The sequence below is a fragment of the Trichoplusia ni genome, chromosome 6, assembly GCF_003590095.1.
Source record: "Trichoplusia ni isolate ovarian cell line Hi5 chromosome 6, tn1, whole genome shotgun sequence".
Classification (NCBI taxonomy): domain Eukaryota; kingdom Metazoa; phylum Arthropoda; class Insecta; order Lepidoptera; family Noctuidae; genus Trichoplusia; species Trichoplusia ni.
The window spans coordinates 9342627-9355660 of NC_039483.1; the positions used below are offsets into that span (position 1 = coordinate 9342627).

Sequence of the window (13034 nt, forward strand, 5' to 3'; positions counted from 1 at the left end):
GACGTATCGGTGCACACTTATCCCGGCAACTCGTTAAAATTATTTTTCCTAGAAAGTTGCTTGTTTTCATACTCAAAATTGTATTAAAAAATAACTATGAATCAATATCAAAAGCAACTCGATAGCTCTACTGTGGGACATAAATGATAAATACGTTTCTGCCAGCAATATCGCTGTAATGTCATGTCAGGTTTTGTACAAAAAGGATACAAACGGGAACCGTATTACTAAGAATGTGCTGTATGTCCGTCTGACTGGTTGCTGTTTCTCATGCACGTGTTAGACAGGTAATTTTCACAGATTATGTATTTCTGTTTTAACTTAACGAATACTAAAAATATAGATCGAGATCAAGCAACGGTTGCGACTGTCATCAATTTGTTGGGTGCCAAATAACCGAAGACCGGTTAGTTTAGTGTTAGCCTATTTGTACGGAACCCTTTGTGTCGTAGTGCTACTCGCACTTGACCTGTTATATTATTCTAATTAGATATGAAGATAAAATGTTACGGACTTCGCCGAAAAACTTTTTTCAAAATCCATGTAATAGCTGATTACAAGGAAATCATTTTAAATCTTATCTGTAACTATCTAATAAACAGACAATATTAAAAAAAAAAGATTTTATCGTTAGAATAAGTACATATCTATGTCCCAATTTTGTGTTAAATACGTCCTTTGAGCATTTAAATATTTAAATACAATTTAAATCTTCGATACCAATTAAAATTACCTACTACTACCCTTTCTCCTGATCCCAATCTGTTTCAGGTACTACTGCTGTCTGCTACCCTGGTACTTTAGGTAAGACACAAGGCGATAGAAAGGAACAGATAAATGAATTAATTATAATATTGAAATAATGAATATAAAGTATGTACATAATATACACTATTTTACACGAACCTATTCGTAACAATGTCTGAATAAACAACAGTACTTGGCAAAAAACAAAACTGTTTACTACGTCAGACTGATTTCCGTAAAATAACAAATGAACATTGTAATCGTAAATCAAGTATTTGAAAACATATTTTACGTAAGAAACCATCTAAAATATATAGGGTAGGCTGAAGAATGGTTGCCCATTGTTAATTATATAATTACAGGTCACAAAAAAAATTGTGCCGCTTATCCGTTACTTTTTCAGACACCCTGTATATGTTTTACGGAATTAAAACTATCTTATACAAAAACATACTATTTCGTAACATATTTGGATACATATATTCGTATCATCTAGGAACAATATCAATAAGTTTATTATTAATACAAATTTTGCGTTTATACATACTTTTAATATGAAAGCTGTCGTTGACGGGTCTCTCTAATGTATTAAACTTACAAGTCAAAGAACTGTCACGTTTATTTTCAAAAAATATTTTCGTGTCCATGGATTGTGTGTCGCATAGTTTTTTTTTCCTCATTAATTCCAATGTGATTAGACGTCGGACTTTAAAAGAGGCGATGACCCCTGAGTTTGTCAGAGCTTAAAAAATGGCATGTAAAAGTAATGACGTCTATCCTATTTGCAGAATAAATTATTTAATTTCATTTCATTTAGTTGTCTTGGACCCTCACGACACTCGACGGTCATACCTTATTTTCTAGAATAAATCTTGCAGTTTATCAGCGTACTCCGGTAACGAACCCGGGTAATCCGGTTCAGTCACCTCGAAGGCATCCGTAGTTATCCGGCCCGTTGTTCTTTGAAGCTCTGGGCTCAATTCTGACCTCGCAGTTTTCATTATTAACAGAAATAAGACACATCCGATAAGCCACAATAGAAGTAAAATTGTGTACAATATGATGTTAAGACGTAACATTTTTATATAGGTATTATATTTACATTTATTTTGTCTTAATACTATTGTGAGGTGAATGCTATCACTGCTCTCAGCTCCAATGAATTACAGACAAGACAAGACCGTAATATTATTGTTTACTATCGGTCACAGTATTTATGTTTATAGTGATAAAAGAAAACAAACGGAGGAGTCAGAACTTTGCGAGTATGTAAAATTGAATAACTGTCATTCGCTTAGTTCAATGTAATCCCTGTCATGTTTATACAATTAGATTGATATGTAGAAAAATTGCACAATGATCAACATCACCAAAAGCCATTTTTATCATACTGATGATGGGTGGTGGAGGTCAAAAACATCAATTCAGATCCAATTCGCTGCGAGCCAACGGCCACCTTTTCACCACCAGCATTAATTTCCACGACTGAAACAATCTTTGAGGGGGTGGTGCTAGATCCCTGCCCGGAGATCCGTTTACATTCCAAAGTCCTCTCCATACAGTTCATAAATTGACGGACAGTATTTTTTTGCCAGCACTTGGTACAGAGAGCCCTTCTCTATTTTCTCAGCGCTGCTCAGATAATTCCACATGTGATAAGAGTAAGGAGATTCAGTGGTTGAAAAAGTCTCTACTCGAAAGAAGAACTTCCACAGAGAGTAATGTAGTGGGTAGAATAACTCGTACGGCATGATTTTAATACCTGTAATACATGGAAGACAGTTGAAAGTATTATATAACGGAAATAAATGCAAACATGTAAAATACCTACTTCACATGTTTTATAATTGATAGCGAACAAGTGCTGAATTATTCGTTGTTTTGTGCCGTTGCTCTATTTGTGTATGTTTTTAGTTACAACAACGTTTGAAAATATCTACATTGGTATGGCTTTATTCAAAAATGTCAGCCCAGTCAACACTCAAAATATTATTTATTAATATTCGTATCTCTTTTTATTCATGGGAGTAAACCCGATCTTTTTGTATATGGGGTCAGCCAGCCAGTTAGGGAAAGAAAGAGCTGGGAGTCCCCATGAAGTCCTTTTTATATCTAAAGGTTTAGATATAAAAAGAAGAGAAGTTTAGAAAAGCAATGCTAATTTTCTCTCTGGTCTGAGGGGTTAAGACAATAAAATGGGTAGCGATCTGGCTCTCTGTTTTCTATCGCAAGTGTCTTTCAAACAAGCTCGACGCTCCTTCTTCGCCTGGGCCGACCACGAGGTCTTCTGTGGTATTAATAATTCATCAAAATAAACGATTGGCGACTTACCATTACAATTTTCGGAAATGTTCCCAGTCATGCATAAAGGTAAAACTGCATTTTGAACGATATACGGGCCATTAGCAATCCAGTCGTAAGGGTCAAAATTTTGGGATAATAATCTGGTAACATAAAAAATGAATCATATTTTTGGGTGTTGATATTACACTATCGTTCACATCAACTTGCATGTATATAATCTCGCATATATTTACAAGAAATTGTTGACTCACTAAGAAATTAAAGAATCAAAAAACAAATTTTTACTTACTCAAGGATTCTTTTCGTGACATTCCTTCCAACCTCATCTTTAGCAAACGACAAGATTCCTGAAGCTAAAGAAAAGTCACTTTGTTTCGCGACCCAGTTAGGAGGCAATTCGTCTAAAGACTTCACAACTATCATATCAGTGTCGAGATATATGCCGCCCCATTTGTTCAGGGTTAGTATCCTTAGTATGTCAGAAGTATGTTGAATTGGGTAATTGCTTTCGTCCAAATCTAATAAAATTGGTTCTATAGTTGAACCCTTGGCGTACATGTCTATATGCACTCTCGCGGCTTTAATATTGTCGAATTGCAGTAATTTTGCTAGGCAACTTCTTTTCAAAACGTTCTCGCTAACAGGTGCGCTGAAGAGAACGTACACTTCCCGCTTTGGATGTGTTCTGGCCGCGGCCTCTATGGAGCAGGCTTGGCGAGAGGTGAGTCCTCCTCGACACGAGGTCTCGTGGAAGTAGATGGAATTTGACTTCGGCGAGAAGCTGACGTCCTCCGCAGATGGCAGAGCGTCGCCGTACTCTGAGTAGTGGCACGATATGTCCGAAACAAGGTGCCGCCATTGTCTGATCGTAGGAAGCGACAGAGAAATGTAATTGAACATAACAATAAATATTTCAGCGCCTATAATGAACACCGCTATCAAATAAATATGAAATGTACTGAATCGTAAAATACTTGAATAATTCATTCCTGTCTGAAAAGCGATTATTAAGGAATGTATTGTTCCCGTGGTTGATGACTGTGCTGTGGCCCTAGTGTGTAGTGTGACTAGTAAGTGTTGGTGACCGGTACCAGTTTCCTTGAATTGTTTATAAAATTTATTAAATTTATAACACGGTTGACATTGTCGGCATCGCCGGACGGTTGTTATTCTGAACGATTACTAAAATCATAACATACAAATATTTTTATGTATCAACTTTGAAGTATCTTGTTTAGAATTTCGGGCCATACGTCGTTGTCAGGTAATTGCAGTGACCTGTCGAATTAGTCGAGTTCATTAGTTGCCGCCACATCTCTCTCTAGTAGTCTGTGGTGCCGTTAAAATGGCGTTTCGTTGGAGCGAAGAGACAACTTTTAAATTTGTTTCCAAATATCTAGAACATGAATGCTTGTGGAATATTAAGTCCTCGCATTATAAAAACAAGCAAATTAAACAATCCGCATACTTGGATTTAGAAAATAAAATGAATATACCCGGATTTGGTGAAAAAGAAATTAAATTGAAAATTAAAAATATCGATCCTTAAATTAAATCGATAAATATCGTTACGGTTAGCTTAATCAGTTTATTAACTTTATTGCGTTGTAGGCTGTTCATCTTGCAAATCACCAATCTTCTCTTAATTCGAGTCAGTAATTTGATATCTGCTAATGTCATATGCCAAAATGATCACAGCAGCTAAATGATCATAGACTAGTAGACCAGATTATTTCAGAATTCGTTTTTCAAAACTAGAACTTTTCAAGATTTAACCTCTACTGAAACACGAAATGAAAAAAATTCATGCACTTTAAATGTTAAATCACTTTGAATGACAAAATTCATCTTTGATAATAGGCTATTTGTCAAAAAAAAAAACTGTTTGCTAAAAAAGCTAGTTAATCCTGCGAATTTCGTTAGCTAGTCTGCTAACATCTAGACATACAAACTTTGCCGAATATAATATTAGTAGGAAGGATTAAGTAAATGGATAAATTAAAGTCAGGAAATAGTAATGAATGTATTAATCTAAACATCGAATCCAGCCTTTAGGAGCAGGCATACTAAAGGGTAAAAGATAACGTTGGCTGTAGCATTCGGTGAGTCCAATTAGCCTTAAAATTGTTTATGTGGCACTTCCAAATATCTTTCTTATCTTGCAACTTCTATTACATTTGTATCTGCATCAATGATTGCGAATGTGGATGTAGTTGCAGATGTCTAAATCCATGCGGAAAATTTTTCGCAACAACCCTTGTACATGTACATACACAAAGGACCCAAGACCCGATCCTACACGTCTGATTCAAACACGTAGCGTGTGTATTGTTTTATTTTGAACGTTGCTGGATTAAAATGTGTTTCAATTTCACGTATTATATAGCTTGTTTTAAGTTTTTTTTTTATCGCTGTGTATATTATTCTCGATCGCATAGTTGGTTTAAAGTACCTTTAAATAGGGTTAAAAACAACTCGTTAAGCGTTCTTGTTTCGAAGTCTAACAATTGCAGGCTATGTGCGTGAAAAAGGGCCATACACCATATCGTACATTAATTTATGAAGCGATGGACAGTATTTCTTTGAAAGTTCGTCAAAGGGTGTCAATTCCTCAAAATGGTACATATTCGTCATAATTCCCCACAAGTGATGGGTGTAAGAGCCATTGTATAATTTTAAACTTGAATTTTGGAAGTATCTATGAGCCTCTTTATAACCGACTGGATAGAATAAATTGGGATTAAGGATCGATGCTCCTGAAAAAAAAAACCGAAAGAAAATAAAATGAAAGAACTGATTTTTTTTAATAAGATATTCACCTAGCCTTCGAGTGAAACAAACTCAAACTCGATCGGTTTATGTTCAATCATTGCGGAACTTCTATAGCCACCCTTCCGTTCTGGCTATCATATCAGCTCCATGCTGATACTCATATTGACAGAAAGTAAGCTCAAAAGGCAACCAAGAATTGGGCCAAACTTGCAACATTTGTTTACGAAAAAGGCAGTTATAAAATTAAATAAAATCTTGTAAAAAGCCAATTCATTTTTTACAAAGGTGCGTGTTAACTATGACCGTTAACTATTAATCACAGTAGATAGAGCCTTTACTTTTTCCAACCAACTTCAAAAAATGGTACATATACCTAAATATATTCGAATTTGGAATCCGAGTTGCGGACTGGATGAATAGATTTTTTCGATTCTTTTTTCATTTCGGTCGAAATAGCTGTCGATTCGGCCGATAAAAATTCTTACATTTAGCTGAGTAGTTTTTATCGAAGTCGGTTGTACGTTCTTGTTCTTAAAGCAATATTATCATTTTCAAGTCGTTTGTCTATCGCTACGTATAAAGTAATTATTATTGTTGTCGGTGTAGAAGAAAGATGGAGCGGCATCTTTCTTCTACACGTTGAATAACACAGTCACGCTTTCATAATATATATAATTAAATATTACTTTAAGACTTGGTGGTAGACCTTCTGATTGCATACTTTATTCAGGCTGTTTGAGCAAACGCAAACATAGGGGCACCCTTAGTAGGTAAGTAGTAATGTTGAAAAGTGTCATACCCATACAGGTGGAAGAGTTAATTGAGCTTTTGCCGCATTTTGTTTCAAATACTCTTTCGAAAGCCTGCTGGCCATTATATGTTAACGTCTGAACATTGAATGTCCGAAACATTTCACTGTAAGCAAATATAGATGGGTTAAATTAATAAAGTAACAAATGTCTCAAAAAATCAACATTGGACGCGAATAACTGTATTGTTAATAAGCCGATTTTGAAGGTACTTTATTTGTTTATTAAATTAACATCTTGAGCTCCTCAGTTTTGGATTGGTTTTAATTCATTATGATCAAACAAACTTTTCTTACACCATCACAGCGCCAGTTAGGTTCTTCCCAATTTCATCATTTGTAAACGCCATAGCTCCTACACCCAATTCACTTTCGGTTTCTTTTGCGATCCAGTTTTTTGGAAGATCATCAAAAGCTTTAACAACTAGTTGATCAAGGTCCAAATAAACGCCGCCATACTTGTGTAATGTTATGATCTTCATGAGGTCAGCCATATGCTCCACAATGTAGGGACTGTTCCACAGTTTGTCCTCTATTGTTGTTTTTAATGTAGTGTCTCTTGCATACTCCAAAGCAACAACTCTTGCGACTTTGATATTAGGAATTTTTAAGAGGCTCGTTAAAATGCTTGCATTAAGCTTTGTACGAGAAACAGGCGAATTAAAAAGTACAAACACTTGCCATTTAGGGTGTAATCTAGCAGCGGATTCTATACAACACCCTTGTCGTAGGCTTAGACGACCTCTGCATGAAGTTTCGTGAAAAAAAATTGTCTTAGGACCCGGATTAAAGCTTGAAACATTTATTGTTGGTAAACCGTCATTTTCCAACGAGTTGTAACAAAAAACACTTTGGTCTTGCTTTGCGTGATTGTTCTCCAGGTTCATTGTATAAACTAGCATCGCCAATAAAGTACAGGAGACGTATAAATAGAAAAATAATAGAAGGCATCGTATTTGAAATGGCCAAACAGTTTCTTTGAAGTCGAGAATGGATAAATTAAAACTTATTAGTAGGTAGAGATAGTAATGTGAATTCACATTAAACATGCAATCATTTTTTTAAGAAGGGAGATAAAACCCTTCTTAAAAATTACAGATCCATCTCACTTTTGAGCCACGTCTATAAGCTGTTCTCACGGGTGATCACGAATCGTCTAGCAAGGAGACTCGACGGGTTCCAGCTACCGGAACAGGCCGGGTTTCGCGGAGGCTACGGCACCATAGACCACATTCACACAGTGAGGCAGATTATACAGAAGTCCGAAGAGTATAATCAGCCCCTGTGTCTCGCTTTTGTGGACTATGAGAAGGCATTTGACTCCGTCGAGACCTGGGCTGTTCTGGAATCCTTACAGCGATGCCAAGTAGACTATCGTTATATCGAGGTGCTGAGATGTCTTTACGAGGCGGCCACCATGAGTGTCCAATTACAGGGCCAGCAGTCTAAACCTATCCAATTGCGCAGAGGAGTGAGACAGGGGGATCCTATATCCCCGAAACTGTTCACTAACGCATTGGAAGATATGTTTGGGACGCTGGACTGGAAAGGTAAGGGCATTAACATAAACGGTCAGTACATCTCACACCTGCGATTCGCTGATGACATAGTCATACTGGCGGAGTCGCTGGAGGAGCTGAACCGAATGCTGGACGACCTAGCTTCAGCCACGCGATGCATCGGTCTTGGCATGAATTTGGATAAAACCAAAGTTATGATCAATGGTCACATTGATCCAGGACCGGTCGTCGTACATGGTCACCTCCTCGAAATTGTTATCGAGTACACTTACCTTGGGCAGATTCTGCAGTTGGGTAGGAGCAATTTCGAGAAGGAGGCCAAGCGAAGGATCCAGCTGGGCTGGGCAGCATTTGGAAAACTGCGTCGAGTCTTCTCGTCATCCATACCGCAATGCTTGAAAACGAAAGTTTACAACCAGTGCGTCCTACCCTTCTGGACCTACGGAGCTGAAACGTGAACACTCACCGTAGGGCTGGTCCACTAGTTTAAAGTCGCTTAGCGAGCTATGGAAATGGCTATGCTCGGAGTTTCTCTGAAGTATAGGATTCGTAACGAATACATCCGGCAGAGAACTAAAGTTATCGACGTAGCTCTTAGAATTAGCAATCTGAAGTGGCAGTGGGCCGGCCATATCTCGCGAAAAACCCATAACCGATGGAGTAAACGGGTCCTTGAGTGGAGACCGCGACTAGGCAAACGTAGTGTAGGACGCCCATTGGCCAGGTGGGATGACGACTTGCGAAAGACTGCAGGCGGATGCTGGATGCGGCAGCCGAAGTCAGGACGCTATGGCGCACATTGGGGGAGGCCTATGTCCAGGAGTGGACTACTAAAGGCTGATGATGATGCAATCAATAAATTAGTGTCCGTCAGTAACAGCCACGATAAGCTACGGTCAACAGTTAGATAACGTTTTGTGCTGTTGTATTCACGCATTATACCTATTATCATCCTGTTTTCTATTCACGCCTTTGTAAGAGTGTAGGAGGGAGCAGTAGGAACGTTAGAAAGAGAAGACTAATTAAGATTTCTCTTTATTAAGTTCATAAATATGAAGAAACCAAATAATTTTCTAAGGATGTAAAATAAAATTCGAAGAGGAGCTCGTGACTTAACTTTTAACATAATTGTAAAAGTTGATCGATGACAGGTCAAGCTACGCTTGATACGTTTGGTCCTAAGGGGTATCGTGCAGCCCAGGTAACTGGGTTGAAGAGGTCAGCTAGGCAGTCGCTGGTGCATACTTAGCTGCATCCGGTTTGACTGAGTGATATTGATCCGTTCACAGCTGTCCGTAATATTAGACAAATACGAATTAATCTTTCCTTAAAACCCCAAATTTCAATCCGCAACGATACAAATTTTGGTTTTAATATTTTTTGTGCCCTACATACATAGTTCATAGATTGCATATTTAAGGCGATGTAACTTGTATTCAGAAAAAGACCAATGGACATTGGTTTCGCGATTAGAATGCCACTTAAATGAGGCCTGTCATAGAACCGAGACGGGGGCATGCAACACCCACGTAGCGTCTCGCCTCCACAGCGGCACATGCCTGTGTGATTGTGGCTGTTGTGAAGCCCACAGCGCAGCTTCGAGAATAGTTATCGCGGTATTCACTGTCAACACTTGCCCACGGCACCCACATTATGATGCGCCTAGCGATGTGATTGTCCATCTTCTGTCGCCAAAGCGTTCACATTTTGAAAAAGTACAACACTCAACTGTACCTGTTAATTTTTGACGGATATTATTTATTTCAGTATTCATGTTTTCGTGTTGTGGGCGGATTAAGTCTTACGTAGATACTTTTACCTATATCGTTAATATGAAGGTATTTTAAACAGTAATTTTATGTACTTATTAACTGATAACAAAATTTTATGGCTTTTACTACCACAGTCACAGGCCTAGTACTAAAATATAATGGGTTTACTGATGTTGATAATTTTAATATTCATCACACAGCTACTGGCCTAAAATTTTGTATTCAATATTGCAACTGAGGTTAAGACTTGGAAAAATAAATTCTTATGATTCTGTAGGTATGTAGACGACTGGGGTAACTATATTAGAAAGGGTTTATTTAGTTTTTATTTTTTTCGTACGGTTGTCGTAGTGTAGCTATGAACAACCAACCAACTCACCCCATCGCAGTCCATTGTATTTTTAGACTACTTCATATACCTATACTAATTTAAGACCCTTTCCGAAAGTGCACTACTAGATTGTCACTGCTTGAAAGTGATACCCTGGTTACTATGTTACTACCGGGCCCTATTGGTATGCCCGATGAACTGCCAAGGCACACGTCAATGGTTCGAATACCGGAACTCAGATATAAATTTTCCAAATCATGTGCGCGCGGTAAAACGGTTAATAATAATAAATTTAAAATAGGTTTATTTAAATTGGAACTGTATCCTTGGTGCTGGGTATTATATTATTAGTAACAGCGATCAAATTGTTTACTCCAACAGTTTTCCATGAAAATTAATTCGTTTCTGCGTGATATTCGTGTATGTTTTCAACTAGAGATGGAGTGTTTAGGATGGCTGTGTTGCTGTAAGGACTAACTTACTCCGAACTCTTCGCCATAAGTGTTATAAATAGTAGGACAATATCGCTTAGCAATTAGTTCATACACTGAACCTCTATGAATTGTTTCATTAAATGTTATGTAATTCCACATATGGTAAGTGTAGGGTCGCTCCATATCAAATTCAGAGTCTGGCGGATCGAACAATTTGTGTTTTTCTGTGAAATACACGGGGTAGAATAACTCAATGTTAAAAATGGCCACACCTGAAAAATAATAAATGGTTAGTTGTTTTTCTTTTGATAATGAAACTCACGACCTAAACACTTTTAGCGTTCCATGTAAAAGGGTAAAAATTAAACCCTACTACTGAGGCACCTCCAAGACCGTCTGATACCATACTGTATCTCAAGTTCTTTGATAGACAGTTAACATTTTCACGAGGTGTAGTTGCCTCTACAATTTTTAATAAAAATAAAAATTGTAGTTGAGCAATGTTAACCAAGAATTTCTTTTGGAAATATTTATCTTTAGTCTGGGACAAAGAACCCTCAGTGTCCACGAAGCCGCGACGCAATTAAATGTATAGATTTAGAACGAAACTTGTTGTGGCGACATACCTTTACAGTAGCTGATGGGGTTTTTATAATAGTCGTAGGAATAAGTCAGCTTAGGACACATATCTTCTATAACATAGTCGACCAACGATCCTCCAATAGCTGACCATTTTTCAGGGTTAAAATATTTTCGCATGTACCTATCAAAGATAAACGTAGATACAGAAAAACAAGTACACTACATGTAGAATCTACAGGTTGATCTAAAGCTACCTAAAAATCAAGAGCCTCACTTCATGATGATATCAGTTAGATTACTTCCAATAAAATCCTTCCCAATCGACAATATTCCTGTCGCTATATTATCTGCATTTTCTTTTGCAAGAAAAGTATGAGGTAGATTTTCTAATGATCTAGTAACTATCATGTCAGTGTCTAGATAAATTCCACCCCATTTCCTTAGAGTCACTATTCTCAGTATATCCGAAGAGTGCTCTGTAGGAAATGAACTTTGCTTCAAGGCTTCGAGTAAGATGGTCTGGGCTGGTGTTCCTTCAGAGTATTGCGCGACGTGGACCCTGGCGAAGTGCACGTTGGTGAGGCGCGTCAGCTGGGCGAGGCAGCTCGTCCTCAGCGTGTAGTAGGTGACCGGCGCGCTGAACAGCACGTACACCTGCCGCTGCGGGTGCGCCCTGGCCGCCGCCTCCACCGCGCACGCCTGCCGCGGCCTCAGCGTGCCCGCGCACGACGTCTCGTGGAAGAAGATCGATCTCTCCGCCGGAGCGAAACTCGGATCCTCAGCAGATGGCAACCAGTCGCCTGAGTTCATAAGGTAGCATGGGGTGTTCGAACTCACTATAATATCCAGCAATGTATAGATTACGAATAACGCTGCCACTGAAACGGCGAGGAAACGCCATTTTTTTAGCGAGGGATACTGCATCTCGCACTGAATTTGATGTTGGTTTTAAAAAAAGTCAATTAATGAGTTGCAATACTTTTAGCACTGTGTTTAATATCGCAGACCAAAACATCGTTTTATATTCACATCCTGACTTGATATTACTTGTCTCGTGTTTCCTCGAATCAAAATATTATTACCCAACGGTACATATTATTGTTTGTTTATCTGAAAGACATTTAAAACAACATTTTGCTATATTTAAGGTTTGAGATTAATCAACAAGTGATGCAGGTCACTTTATCTATTATCTTATGGAAGACAACAAGTTGCACAAAAGGCCGAATGGTGTAAATCAGCACGGTTTAGATGCCCTCTATGTGGTACGTATTGTGACAATTTCTAGGTAATCCACTAAGCTTCAATCATGAAAATCCTTTGTATGGAAGACGTTTAGAAATAAATTTTTATTTTAGCCGGTACACACAGTCAATTAGTCATTTTTTAAGTCGAACCAATAACATTATGGAGGAAAATACTTTTCTTGTAATATTATATAGCGTACGTTTAATCATATCATAATTTTCTTGTACAAACGGTGACACCTTGATTTTTTTTACATATGGATCGTTTTTAAGTCATAGATAGATATTCGATTTATAAACTAGGATTTTTGGACAGCATCGGAAATTAAGGCAGTAAGTGGCTAAAAATACTTGAAACAGTAACGATATAATCGCGCCGTTCTGAAGTGCTTGGACCTATTAGATTTGTCGTAGCAAGTACTCCAGATACGGGTCCAAGATAAAATTACAAAACACTTATTATTTAAATTAAATCACAGTAGTCACAGTCGACTGGCAGCGGATGGATGCGGGATTG

At 37.9% G+C, this 13034-nt stretch overlaps 2 protein-coding genes across 3 annotated transcripts; both read right to left on the reverse strand.

Moving 5' to 3' along the window:
• Positions 1–1057: 1057 nt before the first annotated feature.
• Positions 1058–4387, reverse strand: LOC113494791 (lactosylceramide 4-alpha-galactosyltransferase-like). 2 transcript variants are annotated; one of them, XM_026873260.1, is made up of 4 exons: positions 3885–4387; positions 3341–3763; positions 3079–3191; positions 1058–2509 (listed from the first exon to the last, which is right to left on the reverse strand). In XM_026873260.1, the coding sequence occupies exons 1-4, from the start codon at positions 3908–3910 to the stop codon at positions 2283–2285; spliced, it is 789 nt and encodes a 262-aa protein (XP_026729061.1). In that variant the 5' UTR covers positions 3911–4387; the 3' UTR covers positions 1058–2282. The 2 variants fall into 2 exon arrangements, with proteins under 2 accessions (XP_026729061.1, XP_026729060.1); XM_026873259.1 differs by having other exon boundaries at positions 3341–4387.
• Positions 4388–10264: 5877 nt separating this feature from the next.
• Positions 10265–13031, reverse strand: LOC113494792 (lactosylceramide 4-alpha-galactosyltransferase-like). Its single transcript, XM_026873261.1, has 3 exons — positions 11545–13031; positions 11315–11451; positions 10265–10960 (listed from the first exon to the last, which is right to left on the reverse strand). The coding sequence occupies exons 1-3, from the start codon at positions 12192–12194 to the stop codon at positions 10728–10730; spliced, it is 1020 nt and encodes a 339-aa protein (XP_026729062.1). The 5' UTR covers positions 12195–13031; the 3' UTR covers positions 10265–10727.
• Positions 13032–13034: the final 3 nt, after the last annotated feature.